Source organism: Dipteris shenzhenensis, chromosome 18 (assembly GCF_047967505.1).
Source record: "Dipteris shenzhenensis isolate YYH24624 ecotype China chromosome 18, Dip_SZ_1.0, whole genome shotgun sequence".
In the NCBI taxonomy this organism is placed as follows: Eukaryota; Viridiplantae; Streptophyta; class Polypodiopsida; order Gleicheniales; family Dipteridaceae; genus Dipteris; species Dipteris shenzhenensis.
The window spans coordinates 12,916,608-12,940,165 of NC_141613.1; the positions used below are offsets into that span (position 1 = coordinate 12,916,608).

A 23,558-nucleotide genomic window follows, 5' to 3' on the forward strand; every position below is an offset into this window, starting at 1 on the left:
GAAAACTTGGAAGGCGGGATCTTTTACAGCAGGGTAATAATGAGAAAACGAGGGAGGATCTGACCAGGAATCTGACCCTTGGTTAATAAAGTGTTGTCCAATAGGAACAAAGGCTGGGGTTGGGTTAACCGGGCACAGCCGTGTGGTGACCGGGGATAGACGGTGACGGGCTAACTGTCGGGGAGACAGGGACTGTCTGAAGACCGGCGTCAGTGGGTGACAGCAGGCTCATATCCAGCAGGTGCGCGATTTGCGGCTCAACTGGCGGGAAAAGACTCAAGCTGCAGGGACGTACGCCTCGCTGGCGTCGACGTGGTCCGGCAAGTGGTCAGGCGCCCCTGCGCAGTCCTGGAAGTTGGCTCTGGCCTCGCAGGCTGGTGTGCCACGGCGACGAACGCGCCTTCCACGGTCCCTCTTCTGCCTTCTTCCTGGCCACGTGGATGGGCGCCCATTTCACCGTCTTAGCTGGTGAATCTAGCTGGCGCCAACGTGGTGCGTGCCACGTGGTCAGACACCCCTACACGCACGCCCAAGTGATGACGGTCGTCACCCACGTGGTGGTCCGTTGGATCCCGCCACGCAAGCGGGCGCCCGTGCGCGGTGGCAAGCCACGTGGGCGGGCGCCCCTTGGGTCGTCTTCTTCACGGACTCAGAGTACGTGAGCTACTGAGCAGCGATTTTGATAGCTAATCTGATCTGCTTCGTCTTCTTCTCTGTTGAGCACCCAGAGCTCACTGAGCTTGTTCATCTTCCTCGTCTGCTTTTCTACGTAGATTGCTTGCTTGCAAGCTACCTTCCTTCCTTCTCCATCAATCCTTCAAACTTTTCTGCCAGCTCCCACCTGCCTGCCTGCCTGCCTGCATTCCCTTGCTCCCCTCGCCATCCCCCCCGCCTTTCCCCCATGTTACTCCTCCGAGCTCAGCTGCATTCCGCCCCCAGCAGTTCGATGAGATGCGATTCCCAGCAGACAGGAAGGTGAGATTCGGAGGTGGGAGGACAGACAGGAAGTTGAGTGGGGAAGGTGGGGGATTGTAGGGAAGCTCGGAGGTGATTGCGAGCTCCGGAAGAGAAGATGCGTCACTCCTCATCTTGCAGTTAGCTGCGAGCACCGCACTTTCCTGCAAACGTTAGTTGCACTATCGTTTTCGACTTGTGTTGCTCCTGTTGCTGCTTGCTTGCTTGATTCCATGTCCTGAGCTGAGCTATCTTGTCATGGGAGCTTCCGGACCTCGCTTTCTCAGTGCTGCAGAGCTTCGCCATCGCACGGAGGAGAAGAAGCTCCCCCTTCAGCTGCTGCAGCGTGGGCTCCTCCCTGCCATCGCCAAGCTCTGCGCTCCTTTTTTGCTCGCTTTACTGCCCCACATATCGTCCCCTTCCTACCTTTTCGTAACTCCTTCCCCTCCCCTCAAGTCTCAACCACCGGGTAGCTGGCGTGCGTTGCCTCCCCTTGCAACGCATCGCCTTTACCCCTCTGACGCACCTACAGACCCCAATCGACGTCCCCCATGTGCATCCCCCATGCTTTCTTCATCGGAAGCGTCCCCTCACCTTTGCTAACAAGCACGCCTAGTCTAGCGATCTAGCTGCATTTCTGTCTCGTCAATACTGTGATCCAAGCTGTCCGCATTGCCGCATTTCGGCCTTGTATCCAGCCATAGCACCACCGTGAGACGTGATTCGTGTTCCTGAGTACCGCAATAGGCAGAAATCAGGTATGCGCTATCCCGATGATCGCATAGAACCGATTTCACGTTGAGAGCGTCCAGGGGGTGCATCTTCATAGGTAGAAAAGCGCCGTCGGCTCGAGGGACACTGCGAACGAGCATAGCCAGGCTGCATGCACTGAATGAATTTGAATCCATTGAGGAGCGAAGCTTAGTCGATTTTGGTAACTGGTTGACCTGCACCTGTCGCGTTTACGGAGTTGCAAAAACGTGGTCCTCGTTAGCACCGGCAGAGTATTAGAACTGTATCTACAAGAGAATCTATTGTGATAATTGAGTGTTCCTAGTACTGAGCATGATTCCATAGATTATGTTGTTCCTCGAGCGGTGCTTTCACCAATGTGGTTAGTCACGATCCCTTTTTCAGTCAGATATCACTTCGCCTCTGCTTGTAGAGCAATCACGATAGGCATCCTAGAATCCAAATTAATTTTCGCCCAGAGAAAGCGGGATTGTGAGAAAGCGTCCTCTATCTGAAGCGGCATCTCTTTCGGCTGGGGAAAGGTCATTACTGGATCTGCAAATGCATTGGCTCACCAATAATTGACTTGTGCATACTTGAATGAAGCGTGAACGAAGCCGTGAACTACCCTAGGCCATTTTCCCCCCTCTTAACTCTATAGTGTTAAGGCAACAAAATCATGGAGTCGTAAGCCTTCTGATTGTGGACTAATCTATCAGTTATAGAATATACACGGGAGTTGTCCAAAGTTCAAATGGAACCATGAAGTCGGACAATTGCTTTGAATATATGCAGGAGTCGGTGAAAGTTCAGATGTAACTACGGAGCGGGTCCGTTTAGACTCGTTCTAGATAAGGGATCTTTACCCTTGCTGCTTCTTCTAATTTTATGACTTGGATCGTAACCATCATATTTTATATGGGTCTTATGTACCCCTCAGAAGGCACACATTGCTTGAAAGATCATCCATAGGGGCAAAATTTGTTGGATTTTCCTGGTGGTGGTAGATGCACATTAGCTGTGTCATGTGGAAAGAGGGCACACAAACATCTTTTCATGTGTTAACTGACTTCGTGCACAACAATGACTCCTAGCTTTTGACCTGTTTGGTTCATTCAACTCTGTTAAAGGATTACTTGATTAAATCAAGAGGTTCCTAATTACTTCATGGATGCTAAACATTGAAAATGGTCCTTACAGATTCAGGTACTTTCATGGAGGCTTTTTGCAACTGCACTTTGGAACAGCTTGGGCTTAGTTGAAGAGAGATCTATGCGTTCATGCTTTTGGGAAAGTCTCTCTGTGTCTCTGGCTAAGCACTGAAACTACGTTAACAGTAGACTCCAAGCCCTCAGGCATGGCTAGTAAGTTGTTTCCTGCTACTCCACGACCGAAATTACAGAAAGGGGCTGCCTCAGACACTGACAAGACCCCACCAGCAGTGAAAGCAGGGGCCAGTATGTTTGGGGAAAACAGCCCGAAAACTACTGAACGAAGATCTTCCAAACTTGTTGGCATAGAGGTATGTCATGAGTGCTACATCTGCGTCATGTTGTTTCAGTGAATAGGTTTATGCAGCTTCTGTTGATGACTCTTTTGGTTTTGTTGGACAGAGGAGGGCTCCTTCCAGTAGAGGGGCTGATCTCCACCAGGCACAAGAAGAACTTGCAAAGGTCAAGGAGCAGCTAGCCTTGGTGGAAAAGTCAAAATCCAATCTGATGCAGGACTTTGCCCGATCAAAGAGGCATGTGGAAGACTTAACAGCCAAACTCCACGAGGCTAATGAGACTTCTAAAAGGGACAAGTTACGAGCCGAAGAGATGGAGCATGCCACTTTTACTGCGGCTGAGGACTGGCAAGGAGAACTGGATATTATGAAACAGCAGTATGAAAAAGCTGTCATTGACTTGCAAACTAACAAGCAAGCCATGGAGAGTTTGAAACATGAGCTTGCAGTTTGTGTGGAGGCCAAAGATGAAGCCGTAAGACTGGCTGGAGAAGCAATGAATGCAGCCGAATCCACTGCGAAAAGAGTAGAGGAGCTTTCTGCTGAGCTTCTAGTAACCAAGGGGTCTCTTGTTGCAGTGGACTCAGCAGCAAGCAGAATGGATGAGTTGATGAATGAGCTCAATTCCACACGGCAAAGTCTTGCAGACGCTACTGTATCCCGTGAGAAAATTGCACAGGAAGGAGCAGACATGTTGGCTGCCAAGGAAGCTGACTTAAAGGAGATAGCTGAGGCAGCAAGCAGTGCAAGAGTTGAAATAGAGGGACTGAAAAAGGAGCTTGCATTAGCTAAAAGCTCTGAGCTACAGATAGCAGAATTGACTTCGACCTTGGAAAATCTGAAAAGCGAGCTTGCAGCTGTTAAAGAGGCTGAAAAAAAGGCTTCTATGGTGGTGGCTGACACTCATTTGGATTCTAACAGGGTAAAATCAGAAATAGAGCAAGCAAAAAGGGCTGAGTCGATGGCGCTTGCTTCCCTGGCCAAGGTGTCAGCAGAGCTAGAGGAAGCACAGGAGAGCCTGGTCAAAGCAACAGTGGAGGGAGCTACTCTTGGCACCTGCCTTGAGGCTCTCAAAACTGAGCTTGAACGAAGTCTATTGGATGTTGGGGAATTGAAAGAGAGAGAAGCAAATGCAAATGCTAAAGCAGCAGGTCTGAATGCTCAGTTGACAGAGCTCATGGAAGCGAAGCAGGCTGAATTGGAGCTGCTAAAAGAGAAAGAATCAAGTGTGTATGCTACATTGGAGTGTCTTAAGAAAGAGTCAGAAAGGCAGAACTTGGAGCTCATGACCTTGACAGAGAGGGAAAGGATTGCCAATATGAATGTTAATGCTCTAACTGCAGAACTAGAAAGAAACCAGAAAGAGTTAGTGGAGCTACAGGAAAGGGAATCAAGTTCAGTTGCTAGAGCTGCTGCTGTAACTATGGAGTTACAAAGCAGCCAAGTAGATTTGCTATCATTGAAGGAAAGAGAATCAAGCCTGGCTTCTAAAATTTCTTCCCTGACGTCAGAGCTCGAGCAAAAGCAATTGAAAATAGTACAACTGGAGGACAGAGCCTCTACATTGGATTCGAAAGTCACTGCCTTGAGTATGGAGTTGACAACACTCAATGAAACAAACCATATGAATACGCTTGACCTTAAGGAGAGGGAAGAATGTGCAAATGCTAAAGCTGCTACTCTGGATGCTGAGCTGGTTAAACTGAAACAAGATCTTGAAGAAGCCTTAACAGTTGGGAAAGCTGCAAAGGAAGAAGTGGACAATCTTTGTGTGTCCTTGCAAAAAACCACTCTAGAGAGAGAACAGGCCATGGCAGAAGCACAAGTAGCATGTGCCGAAGCTGAGGGATATAAAAAGGATTTGATGATTGAGTTAGCCAAAGCCCAAGCAGTAAAAGATGAAGTCCAGGGAGCACTGCAAGCTGCTCGTTCAGCTGAACTGGAGGTTCACATAAGAGCAGAGGAAACAGAATGTGCAAAAGCAGATTCGCAACTTGCAAGGGAAGAAGCCAAATTGGCAAGGGAAGAAGCTGATGCAGCAAAAGAGAAACTGCATGCAGCAATTGAACAGGCTCAGATGGCCAGTAAAGAAGTTGAGCTGGCAAGAGATGAGGCTCTATCAGCCAGAAAGGAAATTGAGTCACTGAAGGCTGAAATCCAGCTGGAAAAGAAGCAAGCTAATGCAGCAAGAATAGAAGCTCAAACAGCAATGGATGCTCAAGCTGCAAGGGAAGAAACAAAATTGGCAAGGGGCGAAGCTGAGGCAGCCAAAGAGAAACTGCATGCAGCAATGAAAGAAGCTCAGATGGCAAGTACAGAAGTTAAAGTCGCAAGAGAGGAGGTTCAATCTGCAAGAGCAGAAGTTGAGTCGCTTAAGACTGACATCCAGGTGGAAAAAGAGCAAGCAAAGGCTGCGAGAGCAGAAAGTCAAGCAGCAATTGCTGAAGTTGAGAAATTAAAAACGGAGCTAGAAAACTCTAGACTAGATGTACAAGAAGCTCAAACAGCTTGGAACAAAGCAGAAAACAGGCTTCAAGACGTCATAAAGGAAATTGAGACATTAAAGGTTAAGGGTTCAACTGTGCCAGGGCAAGGAATGGATACGGAGACACAGGAGATGGCTGATCTTGGTGTTGCAGGCTTGCACGAGGAGTTGGCTAGCTTGAAAATGAAGTTAAAGGATACAGAAGAGCGTCTGGCAACTGCTATGACAGAAGTAAATGCTTCAAAAAGCAGCAACGAAGAACTTTTAAAGGAGCTTGAGGTTGCCAAAGTGGAAAGAGAAATCAACAAGAGGGCTCTTTTGGAAGTGCATCAGCATCTAGCAGACACAGAGAAGGCAAAATCAGTTATGGAAGCTGAGATACAACGACTTCTAGATGATAGCAAGCAGCGGCAAACAGCCAAGGATGCCATAGATATATCAGTTCATTCAGAAATGAATGGCAATACCATCCTTTTAGAATCCAGAGAGGAGAAGCCTCAGCCAGACTCACTGGGGGAGGTGATGGATGCGAGTCTCTCTCTTCTGCATAAAGATGAAGAAGAACAAAAGGAAGAGGTGATTCACAAGGAAGAGGTGAATCCGAAGGAGGAAGTAACATCCTTACCGGCTAAGAAAAAGAAAAAGGCTTTACTCCACAGACTAGGTAGTTATTTGGAAAAGAAGAAGAATCAACAGGTACCAACGCCATAAGCATCTGTAAGGTAATTCCATTCTCACAGATGCATATCTTTGTTGTCTCTTTTGGGTGTTTGACTTCTGCGAGTATTAAGTGGAGTGCCTCTTGATTTTGATTCTCTGACTAAACAGGCATTCTCATAGATGCACATCTTTCTCTTTGTTTTGGTGGTGAGTAAATTAGGTGGAATCAAATTTGCCACTTGACATTGCTTTGCTGGTTGAAACAGGCAACCCCTCATACTTACATTATGCCCTCCCTGAACTGTCACGTGGATGTGTGATGTATTACCAACAGATCATATAGATGGTCAGCAAACTACTCAGGTCCATTTGCCACGAAGTCTGTTGGGGATCGGTGCTTGTGCAAGATTGCTATGGATTTTCCCAGCACCGTCCAGACTGGAGTTTTTTGTGCCTTTAATTTTGAATCTTTCTTATAAATATCAGCAAGCCATAAACCCAACTGTATGCCCAACCATAATTTTTTAAAAAGTTGCGGGCTAGTAATGAGAAAATTTGATAGATATCAGCCAATCCTTTCGAAAGTTCAATCTATTTCCAGGTACTGCTGTAAATGCCAAAATTGTTGGACCAAATGATTGGGAAAAGAAACTTTACAAATTGTTTGTAATTTCAAGTGGTATTCCACGTATGAACTTTAAATTGCCATTGCTGGGGCATTCTCTGAAATGGTAATGGTGACATGTCAACGGAAAGTTGCTGGGAGTGGTCAGTATTCCTTCAGAGTTTCCCTTTTTTGTAGGGCTATATTAACACTAAATGAAGATCATGTTGACTGCTGCTAAGACGCGCATGTTTCATCCTATGTTTTTTGAGGAGCGAAGCTTTACTGCAAAGCTTGCATGTTGAGGCAGCACTACTTTGTCCGCAATATAAATTTTTTAGGGCTTCTGACGTTAAAAATCTTTTTGATCAGAAGATGGGAATGACGGTTATATATTTTTTGAAGTATGGGGTCACCACATAAAATTGTCTATTAGTGATCTTTGTTTGCTGGGCGCTTTCTGAAGGGTTTTAAAGGTAATAAAGATTTCACCCTGAAACTTCTGTTTGATGGCAAGACAACAAAGGCAGCCTGCCCTCATACGGTCTGAAATAAGGGACACTGTCTTTACCCTTTGCTCCTTGGAGGGGTTCAGGCTTCAGCAAGTGTGGAGTAGCCCGTGTTTATGAGCAGGAATCTAGTCTCTCTCTGCTCTTTCTTGCCTGAAGAAGTGCAGCAGCAATAGCAGCAGCAGTGAGAGTTTTGAGAGTTCGTCATCTTGCATGTAATATGTTAAAATTCCAAGGTAGCCGAGGTGGTCATTCAAGTATTTACAGCTGACTTGGTTGTTATAATAGCAATGCCCAACTACAGATTGAGCTCTTTATTACAATGGGGGGACATAATCAGGTCTTAAAAATTTGCCTACCATTTTTAAGAGTATTGTATGCCAGTGAGACAATTAGAAAAACAAGATACCATATTAATTAGTTTGAATGAGAGGAAGGAGGTGAAAAGAACGGGGGGAGAAGAAGGCATTGAACTTTGATCATTAGGGGGTAGCAGAATATGCATCAATGGAAGGGGATGGAAGAGAGTAGCATAAAAAGAAATAGTTGGTGGGGCTCATTAAACGGGAGGTTGTTGGAAACAAACCTAACACTTGCCTGTATCAAAGCATAGCTAATACAACGTGTAGATAGGTTAATGTCCTGCTCACGAATCTATAATATATTAAGGAGACTAAACAGTTATGACCATCGGAAGAATGTCGATCGTTCGATTAGATTAGATCAATGTGATCCATTAGATCGATATAAGTTACGGGAGGATGGCTTTCCATGTCTCACATTGCCTCTCTACGAGAGATTTCAACACCTTTCCATTCCTTCACTTTAAAATTATCCCTCTCATGTGGAGGCCACAAAATCGACAATGTTTTTGTAGCCTTAGGGTCGCTTCCGTTGGCGTGGCTCCGGAAGTAGAGAACTATACAGTCAAAACTGCTTTCAAAGCAAGATTTGTCTCAACTTGGTAGATTAACTTTTGCTGTTAGACTGAATTGATTGCCTTGTGTTCTCAGATCTGATGTAGTGGATGATCAATGACAAGGGAAATCTTAAGGTTCATCATCCGGAATGCGTAGGGGCTTCACCCGATACTCTCTAATTAGCAAGCTCAGGCCTGAAAGAGTTCAGCTCTTCAATATGTTTCGGGGATGTTCCACATGAGTGCTAAAATGTTTATGCTGAACCTCCCAATTCGGTGTTGCCCTTTTGCATTTAAAGGACTAGATAAGACGGAATTTCTCCTGTGAGGTTGTATCAAACAACCATACTAATCTAAGTAGTGTGCGATTAAAAGCATGTGAGGGATGTTTCCAGTAAATTGGTTACTCGTGACGATGATGGTAGAAATTCAAGATAGAAGAACCCAATCCTGCGGAATGCTGCTATCGAGCTTTTTTTCAAAAGCTCCAATGCTGAAACATTGTGGGGATCGATGACCATTTATCTTCATTTCTACTTGGATTAAAAAAATGAATGCGTATTTGTTGTAATCCCATGCTGAATGTTGGAGTGGAAGTGGTACAAAAGGAGAAGGCCTGCAACTCAACCAAATCCACTATTGTGGCTTTGTGTCACATGCATCCCTGCACTTGGGTGCAAGGTGACACATTGGCTACATTGACAAGTGCATTATAGTTCCCAGATAGGAGATTTTGTCGTATGCTGTGACCCTTTTGTGAGCCCTTGTTGAGGGACAGTCAGGCACAAGCTACGTAGGTCAGTCTCTCAGCCTTAGGTCAAGTCAACAATTCAGTTCTTGTTCACTAGTACCCATTGGAGAACAGTAGGTTAAGTGTTTCCATCTTATAGGTTAGGTCTTAGCCTAGGTTAGGAGCCCCTTTAGGGCTAGCCAAAGGCTGGACAGGCTGCCCAAAAACTCCCGTGACAAATGAGCCAGGGAGGGCTTTTATAGGCTGGTTGTAGGCCCACCAGTCTGTAAAACAGACCGACCCACTCGGCTGTTTACAGACTGGGTTGGCTCAGTTCCAGCCCTATAAAGGGGCCCCTTTGCTGCCCTTTTGAAGCATTCAGTTTGCTCCTACCTTCAGCTCTCCTACAGATCCACTTCAGCCTTATTGTGCAGCCCCTAAACTCCTCAGATCTGGCCCTGCTCTAGCCTCAGTCCCTTGGCCATCAGTTCAGCCTGATTTGAAGGTGACCACGCAGCACAACAGTTGGAGGTTTGGACCAGGGAACGGAGAGAGGTTTAGACACTGTTTCCTCAGCTTTCTCAGCTTTCTTTTATAGGCTACACAGCCTGCTTCTTAGCTCTATTCTCTTAGTCATATCTCAGCTCTCTCTCAGTATCTATTACTCTCAGCTTTCACTCTCTCACTCATGCAGTAACCCTGCATTTTGGTGGACAGCACAAGCCTCTTCCTTGCCTTGCAGAAGCGTTCCTACATCGTTAGTGTGGACAGCATCAAGGTCTCGGTATTGGTCAGCGTTGCCTCTCAGATCTTTGGGTCTGCTATACGTGTGCACAGTGAGCTCTTCAAAAGCGTGTTTTCGTGCTCTCTCTCAGAGTGTTCTTTGTATTTCTTGGTTCTCCAAGTATAAAGCAAATTCTCCCCTGATTGGGTGAGGGGGCTCTTAGTGGGTACAGGGACCCAATCGGTTGTCGGCTCTACTCTCTCTCTACCCTCATCTCCTTTGTCTCTATGGTAAACAACGCTCATTTCTCGCTAAAGGTTTAAAGGTCTTGCTTGAATTACATGAAGATTACCGTTGCATGTTACATTGGTATTAGAGCTTCGGTCTGTATCTAGCTTGACTACCGCGAGTGTATGGTTGTGTTGAGATCCGGAAAGGACACACAATCAAGCGCCATAGAAGGGTCAGGAAAAGATTTCAACCTCGAAGACTTTGAAGAGGAGAAAGAGTATCAACAAGATATGCTTCCGCCAAGTGCTCAAGAAGTAATGGCGAACCTTCTAGAGCAGAATCGGGTTCTCTTGTAGCAACTCGAAGAACATTCATCCCAGTTGGAAGAAAGCAGAAGACAGTTGGACCAGACAAAACAACGTTTGGAGGAAAAAGCTATTGGAAGAAAGAAGCATCACATATTCTGAAAAACTGCTCTTATTGATGCGTGAGGAGCTAAAAAATGAGGAGACATTGTGACGCACTGAGCTCGCTCAGGCAAAGAGGCAACAAAAGCTAGACCGAGAGGCGATGCTTCTCCAACACAAATAGATGTTAGCCACTATGCAGGTAAGTTTGAGCGCAGTAGCTGTCGCCGCCATAGCTTCGCCATTGACAAAGGTAACACCACTCACTCCGTCCACTCCAAATTTTGTTAAGTATGATGGTAAGTGTGATCATTTAGCAATTTTGCAATTTATTCATTAGTTTGTAGCTCATTTTTCGTTAGCGCGGATTCAAGATGAGCAAGATAAAGTCCACCTTGCAGTCCCTCATCTTACAAGTGAGGCGGTGACTTGGTGGTAGCATTGGGCTAGTAAGCATACTCACGCAAAAATATTTAAGACGAATTTTATTTGGGCAACGTTTGTGACCGACCTCAAAGTTCGTTTTCTCTCACCTCAATGATCCCAGAATGGTTTGCTTGTGTTGACATATAATAACAAGGTCATCACGTTGGCGTTGGGAGAATGGTTTGCTTGTGTTGACATATGGTAACAAGTCATCACGTTGGCGCAACAGTTGCGCATGACGGAGAGCGCAAGATGTAGCAATTCATTCGAGGGGATTTGACACAAACATATGTTTTACCATTCGGAACTTCGACCTGTCGGATTACGAGCGGGTGCTGACTCTCGCACGGAATCAGAAGCTGATGCTGAACGGGGAAAAGCCCCAAGTAGGTCCATAAAGATTTCAAAGCCCTGCAGCAATCAAACAATACAGCGAGTAAGGATTAAAAGAAGAACAATCAGCTTTAAAAGAAAGACGGCCAGGCTTCTGGTCAAAAGGAGTCGAAGCCAAAGATGACTCTGGATGAGAAGGCTAAAGCGAGTATTACGGGAGGCTATCTACAGTCCGACGAGCAGAAGCGGTCCCACCAAGAACATCGTTGCTTTCATTGCCACCACATCACTGCGCATGGCAAGAAGGATTGTCCGAAGTGGCTTGTCGAAAAGGTTGCGAAAGAACCTACTTCGTCCGTCGCTAATGTATTGGCTCTTCTAGCCCCGCCTCCATCCTCAGCTACGAATGCCGTCTTCCTTGCTTTGAACGCCGTTCCTACGATGGTCTTTCAAGGTAAGGAGGAGGGCAATTTCTCATATCAAAGAAGGCGCTCATTCGAGTATACGGCACTACCAACGGGCATCAATTTATTGTTGTATTCGATATGCTCATCTTGCGCACACACATCACACATAAGGCCATCCATTTCACTGTTTCAGTTCAAAAGGCCATGCTTACGCAGGATTTTATTTTGACTCCTTTGATTGGGTGCGACCGTTGCATGTTACACTTTGCCACGGGTCTGCAAGCTATCTTGATTCATGAGCTTTCTATCTCTCTATCTCTTTGTCTGATTAACAGCCCATGAACAGCCCCCTAACATTTGAAGGCACGTACAGAGCATCAAAATGTCGAAGGGGACAATTCTGTAAGAGCATTTGATGAATTTGTTGCGTTTGGTTTTGGCATCCCTACTTCCGCTCTTTAATCCATCCAACAAGGGACCATGTGAGAAAATTCATGTTTGAACACCGCTACTATACACTTAAAGGATCCCATACAACGGTATCTCCTTTCAGTGATTGAAGTAGCACAAGAACGAGAGATATTGGAAAAATCTATCCAGGTAGGATTCGCTCAAATTGCTCATCTTTTAAAAAATTTCAAAGTTGAAAGAGTGCTTCTACACACGCTGCTTCTAGCAACACGGAAAGAAAATTCGATTGTTGTTTTGTTCAGAAGGTGGACTATGTGGATAACATCTGAAACACTTAATTGGAGACATGTATTATTCTCAGGGACCAAAGAAGTGATCTGCAAAGATCATGGTGGAGAGCTGTGCATGCATTTAATTGTGCAACCGACTAATGATATTGAAGCGTTGTGCAACAAGCGACCAATTGATCCGAAGCAGCCTGAGTGCAGCAAAATGGACAAGGAAGCAATGATTACAGATTAGCAAACAGCTGATTCATTTGCTAATTTGTAGCTTGTGGCTTGCCACGGGTTGCACACTAGTTGAGATTACAAGACATCTAATGCAGAAGATATGCCAAGGTAGAACACTCACTGTATCTCACTTCAACAGGTGCAGACACAAGAAGATAGAAAGCATGTACAGTCCAAAAGATCTCATTAAAATAGATGTAGAAATCGGTGCAAAAAGACAAAAGTGCACTAACCCCTGCAGCAAGCTCTGCCGATTAAGGCCCACCACGAGTTTTGTATGCTGCACTCTGCTGAGAATCTCCAAACTGATACGTGCCTCTACTCAGGCTTCAGTAGCTCCTTATGGGATGTGCTACTCTTCACCCCGATGGTGATCTGCACACAGGAGAGCTCCAATGGCTTTGTTCTGGTCCTATCCCAGCTCTTCTGCCCTCTAATCCAGGGCTGTAGGACCACCACAGACTGGTTTGGTGGCCCATGTGCTTGCCCTAATAATAACTCAATAGAGGATGTACTGTTGCTGCCAAAGTTGCATCCAGTCTGATGCCCACGTGGCAGCCTTCCTCTGCCCATATGACACAATCTACACCCAACATGCGGTAGTGTCAAGTCCCTTGTATTCCTCATTTGGAGGCTAACAGACGGAGCATTGACCCTTGTATTCCAACAAGGGGAAGGAGAAAGTTGAAACGCAACGGTCGATCGAGGTTTGGTCCCTATGACACAGCAAATTCATGGGTAAAAGAAAGAATGTAAACTATGACATGCTATAGCAATGAAAACATTAAGTATGACTGTGTCACTGACATTAACTTCAAGTCTTGGAGTCAGGTGGACCCTAGCTTGCTTTTGCAGGTTCCTATTTTGATTTTTTCAGAGAGAAAATTTAGGTGAAACTAGTTTTTACACACATGCATGTATACATCTCTCTCTCTCTCTCTCTCTCTCTCTCTCTCTCTCTCTCTCTCTACACACACACCCATAACTACAAGATCTGAAAATGACAAGAAAAGAGGATAATCTATATCCCGTGCATGAAGGCAGACAAAGAAGGATTGCTGTAGTGATGCCCGGAAGAAGTGATACTTAGCTAGGGATGGATCACCAAAGAGCCTATGGTTTTGGTCCTTCCATAGAGTCCACAATGCCCAATTGCGAACACACACTTACACACACACAAAGTCGGGGACTGTAAGATGCCTGTCTCAGGTTCCCATCATAATTTTTTACAGATATTATTTGAAGTATGTGCGCTCGCGCCCATGTGTAGATGTGAGTAAGATACTATGTGCAAGTGTAGATGTGTGAAGATACTGTGTGAGATGGGGATCAAGCCGCCATCTAAAACATTATTACCACTCCCCCCCCCCCCCCAAAAAGAAACCCAGACGAGAGAGAGAGAGCACTCTATATGAGTGGGATCAAGCCACGTCGTCTAAAACATCATATGCATACGTGCATAGACACACGTACACCTACATATCACAATGAGAACCTAGAGTACACGTGACTTCATTTGTGTGAGTTCGTTCTGGCTGTATAATTCCCTCTAGAATTAAATGCACCTCAGCAGGATGCACAGATTGGAATGCAGCCTCCATGCAACCTTTATGTCTTCCGTGTTGAGCTTGTGCGAAGATGGGACTAGAGTGCATTAATTGACCAAGGAATTGTTAATGGTTCTCTTGTGGGTGTTAGCCTCTTTGGTTTGCAACCCTGATGCAGTCTACGATCAACGGCCCCTCATTCTTGGGTGAGCCTACTTATTATCAGTCAACAATGAACTGATACATGCACCTAGTTACTTATGATGCCGCTGATGCTCCATCCCCCTGGAATCTAGGCTTAGATAGAGTATCATCACGCTGTTCAGGCTGTCGTGGATTGTTAAAAACCTCCTGCTCTTGGCTAAGTATGTCATGAAGTAGGATTTACAGAAAATTCTATCTTGCTTGGGATTCTGTCCGTTGCACAAATCGTCCTGCAGCCTCTCAGTTGCCAACAGATGCACATCAACTCTGGCAGCTGGGATGGCCGTACTCCAGAAAGGTAGGTTCCACAGGCTAATGCGCAGATTATGTCTAGATTTTTCTTGAGCCAGTAGGGGCCCATCAAAAAGCTCGTTTTTCCACCCAATGCAATTATTACAAAAACCCTATGCGGGTAATTGCAGCCCAATTTTGTCGTGATTGCAAAATTTGTTGATGGAGGTCGAATGGAGGGGGTTTTTGGGCTTCTCCTTTCATCCATTCCACATTGTAATGTCACTATGATTTCAACAGTGGCTCTCGATTCAAAAATACAGGAGGCCACACCTCCAAGTCTCCAAACATTCGTTTGACCTCCAAACGGCTATGCATGTGGTTACACTCTTGGTATGATGAGTAGCATGTCTATGACGGGTTACTGACCCGCTCTGTTGGGTCTCATGGTTAGGACCTTTCATTTTAAGGAATACAACTTAAGATTTTATTTATAAATCTCAATATCTAAATGCTTCTTAGGGATTTTAAAGTTGGATCTATTTTAAGCCTTGTCAATTGCTTTTAGTTGGGAAAGAAGTTTGAGAAGGGGACAAAGATGAGATTGCCCAGCAAAGCCTGCCGTTGGTTTGGTCGGGCATCTGAGTTGACATACACTTTTGTTCATTTTGACTTTCATTTGGTTCTTTTATCTCATTTGACTGGTTTGGTTCTTCATCATCCTAGTTATGGTCAACGAACAATGAACTAGTATATCCATTGGATAACTTAATAAGTTGCTCATATCTTGTTGAGCTGTTAAGCTTGCACAACTTGTTTTTTTGCTAGTTGGTTGCCTACCAAATACCTCTCCTTGGAGTTCTTTAGGGGCTACCTTTGTAGGAAGTGAAATTTCCATGTTGCTTTGATTGCTCAATCATCAAGTATTAAAGTTGTCATTGGTATCTACTTGAGTGTAGTAGCTTTTTTGTCTTCTCTTTCATCATACTCGCAATGTGGGGGTCTCCCTCCTCATTGAATGCAGAGATTGTGTGGAGGTCTATCAGGAAAGAATCTAGAGGGAGAGGCTCTTACCCAAGGGTGGGATTGGGATAAAAATGCCACAGTGGCCAAATGTGTACATGAGGTTGCAGACTTTCTATTGTCATTGGAACTAGTTAGTGCGGATTACTCACCATGGAGAGGAGTCCTATGACAATGGGAAAAGGAAATATTTAAAAGGTTGGCTTTGAAAAGAGAATCTCCACAAAAATGTCTAATAACATGTGACAATAAGTTCTTATATTATAAGTGTAAATATACTCTATATTCTTACTCAAGCTTTTGTCATGTCAAATGGTTGGTTCACTTGTAGCACATTCTTGTCTTTAGATCTTATCGACATTTTGCTCATGTGTTTTTGTTGGAGGTTTCCTCACGATGATATGACATCATGGATATGGTTATTGAAATTGCCCTTTAATGTTTCTCTTTCTTATAATATTTTTTGCTTATTTTTTCACAAGCTTAATTGGCTTGGTACGCTACCATCATTTTTTTGTGAATATTTATTTTCATTCTTGGCTCATTCATTTATTATTTACTAGTGGATGTGTTGACGAAAACACATGTATGAGTGATTCATGTGTGTTCTTTTTTTAGGTTTAAACATATTTGGTTGGTCATCTTCATTCAATCCAATGTATTGGTCATCTTCTCTTTACCAATTATCTTCACCATGGTCTTCTTATGAGTTTACACCTTATACACGGGTAGCTACAGTTGACACTTTAGCTAGTGACATTCAGTAATGAATCAATTTATTCATTAATGCAAAGAAGAGTAAAAGTTTCCTTTTAGAGACACAATTTCTTAGACATAGTTTTAGAAGGGCTAATCAAAATCAATCCAGATAAGTCGAACTTAATCCTTGAGCATCCAATTTTGTTGACTATGCATTGGTATGTCTTTTTTAGACCTGTGTTCTTTCTATAGGAAATTCATTCATCATTTAGACCAATGTTCTTTCTATTTGAAATTCATTTATCATTTTTGTTTAGACCTATGTTCTTTTTAGAGGAAATGCATTCATCATTTAGAGCATAAGGTTGCACCTTTACATGATTTGATGAGAAAGACTAAGGCTTTCACTTAGGGAAGCTTGAGAAAAGGTGGGTTTAGAATAGTCAAAGAAAGCTCTCAATTCAATTTCAATGTTGGTTATGCCAAAATTATAAAAAATGTTTGTGGTTTAGGTAGATGTTAGTGGAATTCGTTAAGAATGGTTATCTATTAGCTTATAAGAGTAGAAGATTTAAAGATGTAGAGCTTAATTATGATGTGTATGAGAGAAGTTGGGGTTGTGGTTATTCATGCTCTTCAGGTTTGGAAGCATTATCTTTGAAGTGTTGATTTTCTTCATGCCATTAAAGCATTCGCTATTCCTTATGCAACCTCTTATAAGAGAAAAGCATATAGATGGGTGATTTTTGTGTGCTACAGCTAACTTTCAAATTTAGCATACGCTTGAGAAGCATAATGCGGTTTAGATTAATGAGGTTTCTTGCTTGCATTCTACCTCCATATTGAAACATCTATAATGCTTTCATGTCAGCTAACTTAAGCATTGCTTGCATCTAGCTCCATACCGAAACATCTATAATGCTTTTCATGTCAACTAACTTAAGCATCATTCAGGACCTATTTTTGCATCTATTTTTTATGAGTCATAGATAGAGGTTATTGATGAGGATGAGGTATGGCTATCGGAGCAAATCCTTACCCCAAGGATGCTTGTACCTATGGAGGTTGCTACGATTGTTTGTCCAATCTTCCTTTATCGATTCGAGTTTATAAGGAAGCTTTGTAGTTAAGTGTCCTTGCTTAGTTATTGTCAGTTGAGGGCCACTCTTGTAACGATGGAGGGAATGTAAAGTTCACATGACGTTTGCACCTCAAGTCCTCGAGTGAGGAGCCACCTTGTGTGACTTCTATGACTCATGACTCACCCTTCAATGCTATCAAGCAATGAATTTTGGGCAAGCCTTATTTCTAGAGCTAGAAGTAATGCTGGAGGTTTAGAAGTTAGGTTTTATGGGAGTCTAACTGTGAATTCTCAAGGGTCATACATTCAAAACGTTGGAGCTTGTCTTCAGTTTCTCAGGCATTCTATTTGAAGACCTTGGTAAGCTTGCTATTGGATTGGACTTGAGAAGCTCTTCTGTTTACAAAGTCTATTAGTTGGAGTAGTTGTGAGAAGTGCCTTACGCAAAGTCTATTAGCTATTTTGTGCCTTAACTTTGTGAAGAGAAGAAGGTTGTTTGACATCTACCATACAAGAAAAATCACCTTATTCTAAAAATAGCAATGTGGAGGGGCCCTCATTTTCATCACCTCTTGAATCGTTAGTACCACCACTTACCGAAAAACATAGAGGTGGCCAACCTTGAAAACGGGATTCTTTCACTTCAAATAGGTAAAAGTAAAAGACGGAGGGATGGTACGTCTCGGGATATGACATATTTCTAACCAATTGACACAAGAAGGCAAGGAAAAGTTGGTTAGCAGCTTTGAAAGAAAAGAGATCATGCCTAACAAGGGCAAAGAGTACCATGACCCTCAAACTCTCTAGCTAATATATTTTTAAATATCACCAAACTACAGAAAAACCTGAATAGAAACTCAAAATCCTTCAAAAATCATCAAAAACCAGTCAGTGACAGTGTTTTCTATCCCCATGGGTCGACCGTTGCCATAGCCATATCCCGTTAGTCAAACTTTGTTGATCCGATGCCATAGCCATATCCCGCCAACCTAACTTCTGACCACGATCTAACCCACCCACCGCCCTAATTAAATGTGTGTCAGAGTTAATTATCCTGCCGGTCTGACAGCCGTTGTTTTGTATCCCGCCATAGACTGAATGGGTACTTTTCTCTCTCCAAGAGCTTTAAAATACAAGCACAACACATGCTCTAGCCTTTCACATACTTCAAGAAAAAACCTTCAAATAAGGATGATCAAACTTGCAAAACTCAGATTTAAAAGCTACAAAGATAACTGTATTGAAAAAAATGAGCTTTATAATTTCGTGGAAGCTAGAATTGGAATAGCAACCAGAATGGCTAGAATTTTGTAGAAGCTACAATTGGAATAACAACTAGAATGGCTAGAAAATAGTAAACTACCTCAAACTAGTTGAGGGACGGAGATGACAAGAGTTGGAGTTGAATCTCTAATACCATGTTGAGAGTGTGTGGAAGGTGGAAGAGGATAAGAGGAGGAGGTAGCCACCATACTTGGACCTAAAAATATATGCAAACTTCTCTATTCTAAAAGAGATGTCATACTATGCATAACGTTACTTATGAACCCTATCAGGCTATTTACACCAAAGCTTTACATCATAGGGAATGCCCTTTTCTACCATTGTTTATGTACACACGATCCCCAAGTGCAATTTATATCCTCAAAACTTCTTTTACCTAAATCCTTCTTGATTCCAAGCTTTTGTTTTGAAATATAACTCTGGAAATGTGCCCATCTTTTCTATAGTTCTAGCACATTTCTTTTGGCTTTTGTTGATTCAACTGTTTCTTTTTATGGGCTGCCTTGGCCTCAAGGATCATTATGCTCATGATGTAGTCCATGATTGAACTTCTTGCCTTTGCCTTCGAACTTTGTCTTAAGGCTTCTTGGTACATTATTCCTGTTGGCTTCTTTTTTGAAACAAAAGTGTGATAAGTACATTTAAGTCTCCTTGGGAACAACTATAGCCTTCATGTCTTCAAAAGATGGAAATAGGATTCTTACACTCTATACACTCATCATCATCAAATTTATAGAGAAGACAATATGTACTCTATACACTCATCATCATCAAATTTATAGAGAAGACAGTATGTACTCTATACAATTATCATCATTAATTTTTCAGTTGATTTGTAAGATCTTGTCTAGGAGATTGCACATCTCTATCCAATGCTCAATTGTTCAAAATTTCATTATTTTCCATTCCTTTAACGTATTACGTTCATAGATGGTTGTAAGGCTTATCTGAGTTTCCTTTGCTTGTTTCAAATTTATGATCTAGGAAAAGATAGTATCCCTTAAGCAGGCAATGCGAATTGGAATCCCCCTCATCATAAGGATCTCTTTCTAGTTCTTTCTCCTTTCGGGATAGCATTATCGTCAGATCTTTGTGGAGATACACTTAGAGTTGGCTTCATAAAGCTCACATTGTGATTACACTCAAGTGGAAACAAATACTTTTGGGTGACAAAGGGCAACTAAACGACTTTCAACTTCGACTATGGAATCTTATCTAGCGAGGAGTCATTCAACAAATATGCAGCAAAGAAACCTCATCTTTTTTCATCAGACAAAGCTCTCAACAAATTTTTGAGAAGTAAAGATGGATGTCTTAGACATAATAGCACATTTCATCATTAAGTTTGAGGACTTCAGAATTGCATCCAAGGCCTTAAGAAATACTCTATAGACTCAGCTAATACCACTGCATCTTTTCTCTTTTTTGGTTGTACACTCTTTTATTTTTTTATATGAGTTTATCTCTTTCTCACAAAAAAAACCAACAACGAAATTGTGCATTGGTCTAGTGTTTAGGACTCTACTATGTCATGGTATGAGCATCTATCTATAAGAGCTAGGTTTGGACTTAGTAAACAAAAGGATGATCTAATGATAGAAGTTTTGTTAAGAATAGAAAACAAAAGGCCTTCGAATATTATGCTCAATGCCAATGAATGGTGTGTTTTTTTAATGGTAATTTTAGGTAATCCAGTCAAGACAATCAATGTTGCAAAATGGTGTAAAAAATTATTGAACTAAAAGTTTTTGTTAGAAAATGCCTATCCATTTGTAGGACTCATGATATTTCCCTTGTTTGGCATATGTGTTGTAGGAGAATATTTGATGGTGCTTTCCTCATTTCCATCTCTTATTTTCGAAGACACTAATTTAGCGATTGCCTCTTAGGGATAAGTAAATTTAGTGATTGCCTCTTAAATTTCCCTTGTGCCTAAGGGACCATAAAAATACTACTCAATTATAATCACACCCTATTCAGTTAGGGTGAAGAACTCATGAGGAAGCCATAAGAGCAATGAACAACTTGGACAAGTAGATTAGTTACTTGGAAGAATGCTCTCATCTAGTCATCTATTAGAGTTTCCTTTATGCAATATGCACAAATAGTTTGGTTTTTTAATGAGATATGAGGCAGAGAATCTATTGAAACTTTATCTCTTGAAGGAGGCATAGATCTAAGCAAGAAATAACAATGATAAATAGTTTCTATAACATACTGCTTGCTTAGATTGTAATTTGACTGTATTTATGATTCAATGGGTACTCTTCTCTCTCTCTCTCTCTCTCTCTCTCTCTCTCTCTCTCTTACACACACACACACACACACACACACACACACACACACACATGTGCGTGCGCATGCATGCATGCAAGCACACACACACTAAGTGTGGTGTGCATGTGCCCGTGTGTGTATACGTATCGTGATGACTAGCACCATGTAGTACACATTACATGAAGACTCCGGTAGCTAAGTCTACCAACTCATATTGTGATGACTAGTGTCATGTAGTACATAGCATGTGAACAGTCTACCAACAATTGAGCTTGCAATGGCACATAGTACATAGCACATGAAGATTACAACAACTTAGCCTAGAGTGTGTGGTACTAGTCGTCATGATATGTATATGCATATAGTTGGGAGGCTTAGTTGGTGGAGTCTTTAGGGTTATGTACTACATGACAATTAGGGAGTCTTCAGCGCTGTGCGCTAAGTGGTGCTAGTTCTCACATAATACTTCAAGACATAGGGGGGATAGGTGGGCCATGATTATAAAAAGGACGTGGAATGATTTGTAGCAAGTTGATTCAACCCCCAGAATGTTCGACTGCGACAGAGAAGCTTGTCTAGCACCACCACCTCAAGCACCCATCGATCAATCAGACGTGAAGCTATCAGGTGTGTTGATGCAAATCGATAAATGATTATCATAGGCATATTTTTGGGTACTGTCAGGTGTGTTAATGCAAATTGACAAATGATCACCAAGGGCATATCTTTGGGCACCTGTCAACCAAATTAATTGTGAAGCTGTCAGGTGTGTCGATGCAAATTCATGAATAAGAGCATGTTCTAGCGTAGGTCAAACTTGGCATATATGCACATTTTGGCACAGGTCCAAGTTGTTCCCATGAGCCATCCCCAACTTTCACGTTGCTATAGTTTGGCAATTCTGAACCCCAGTGGAGACGAAATAAATCCTTATCTATGTGAGCATATTAGGGTTGGATGTGCTCACTGCCAAGTTTACTGGCATCATGAGTGATGCATTTGCACTCCCGCTCTCAACGTCATGCCAATGTCTCCTTCTTCATAGCCTCTCCACTTACCATGATTGCCTACTGCTCCTTCATCCTACACCCTCCTTGTTTGAGCTTCTTTAGAAGGTGAAGCCTCCATGTTCGAGCTCCCTATTCCACCTCCCTATTTGAGCGCTACAGTGCTTGAATCGATGGCTCCCTTCAGGTATGCTTGGACAACACTGGGTGGTGAAAGGGTGCTTGGGTCTGCCGCAGTGTGTCTGTGTCTAGCCATTTCTGTTTGCATGGACCCATGCATGGGGGGTTCGCGTGTTTGATCGATGTTTCCACTTCTGTGATGACTGTTCGTTGTTCGCCCATTTTATTGACGTGTTGCCTTATTGCTATTGGAACAATATGTGACTCGCTCTACTTTCGCAACTTGTAGTGCCCTATGTTTCCGTATTCTTTTTATGCATTGTTGGGAACCTCTAGCTACAAGTTACCTCCACTGAAAGCTAGGTCGACAGACAAAAAATCTTGCATGAAAGCTAGCTCCGTAGACCTCACATATGCATGCGGTTGGTTGATGGAAACGATAGCTTCGTACCTTTGTTTCCTTCACCATCTCAAATATGCGGTGACGTCCATGGTTGTTGGCTGGGTACTGCCCGATGTCCAACGAGAGTAACCTTCAGATTTTTCTTCATGCCTCTTGTTTAGCAGGCTGTCATGTCGACCACGAAACCACATGTTGAACATGCTCTTAGTTCCCACGTACAGTCAAAATAGCTCAATGGTGCATAACATCACAACATAGCTCGCTCTCCTATTCCGCGGCACTATCAAGTGGAATCTCAATTAAATCTTGATAGATAGTTATCGTAGGGTACATAATATTTACAATCGCATTGTATAGTTCAATTGCAATGGAGCGATTTGAGAGTTTGATGTAGAATCGAGTTGCAATCAACATGCAGTAGAGCAATCGTGCACTTTGAGAGTCTCCATAGAGCTCATGCAATAGAGCGAATCATGCACTTTGAGAGTATAGCAAGCAATAATTGAAGCGGTCTTTCATGTTTAAATCATTGTTTGGTTCAATGGAGTACAATCCCACTAATAGATGTCTCGCAATTTGCTACCATTGCTCATGGGTTTTTAACTTTTGCATGAGACCACCCTCCTTTTGGCATTGATCAAAAGCAGCCTTGCAGAGGCATAATACCTCTACAACCTCCATATACTAGAACATTTTTCCATCCCCATCAGTATCCTTTGACATCTTGGATGCTCTAGCTTTGGACTTTGAACTCATTTCATTGGTTTGTGGCAGATCTTGATTGGAGACATTGTATGGTGGAATGGCAGGTGTAGTAGAGCAGGGTTGTGAAGGAGGTTGCAATTCCTCAAGTTGGGATGATGGCACTATGTCCACATCAGGAAGGAAGGAACCCATGTTTAGGTCAACAATTGGAACCTGTGGAATGCTAATAGACATCTAGGGAGGTGACAAGTGTGGGATTGAAGGAGGAGTTTGTGAGGCCACTGGAGTTTGCAAGGCCAGTGGTTGGCTAGGTAGGTGGGGAGGACCATTAATATGAAATCCATGGTATGAAAAAGGAAAACCATACGACATGAATAGACCTACATGACGGATGCACACAACCCATTAGCTTGGTATATGAAGAAT

General features: G+C 43.1%; 1 protein-coding gene across 2 annotated transcripts; it reads left to right on the plus strand.

Moving 5' to 3' along the window:
• The first annotated feature begins 731 nt into the window (after positions 1–731).
• Positions 732–7,110, plus strand: LOC147890816 (uncharacterized). 2 transcript variants are annotated; one of them, XM_087389629.1, is made up of 4 exons: positions 732–975; positions 2,887–3,208; positions 3,300–6,400; positions 6,605–7,110. In XM_087389629.1, exons 2-3 carry the CDS (start codon positions 3,044–3,046, stop codon positions 6,387–6,389), a joined length of 3,255 nt encoding a protein of 1,084 aa, XP_087245755.1. In that variant the 5' UTR covers positions 732–975; positions 2,887–3,043; the 3' UTR covers positions 6,390–6,400; positions 6,605–7,110. The 2 variants fall into 2 exon arrangements, with proteins under 2 accessions (XP_087245755.1, XP_087245754.1); XM_087389628.1 differs by lacking the exon at positions 732–975 and adding an exon at positions 1,441–1,712.
• The last annotated feature ends 16,448 nt before the right edge of the window (positions 7,111–23,558 follow it).

What these genes read in the sequence shown, in the direction of transcription:
- LOC147890816 (XM_087389629.1), top strand. Translation starts at nt 3,044, where the DNA reads ATGGCTAGTAAGTTGTTTCCTGCTACTCCACGACCGAAATTACAGAAA. An exon ending in CCAAACTTGTTGGCATAGAG is followed by an intron (nt 3,209 to 3,299) that starts GTATGTCATGAG and finishes TTTGTTGGACAG; the next exon opens with AGGAGGGCTCCTTCCAGTAG.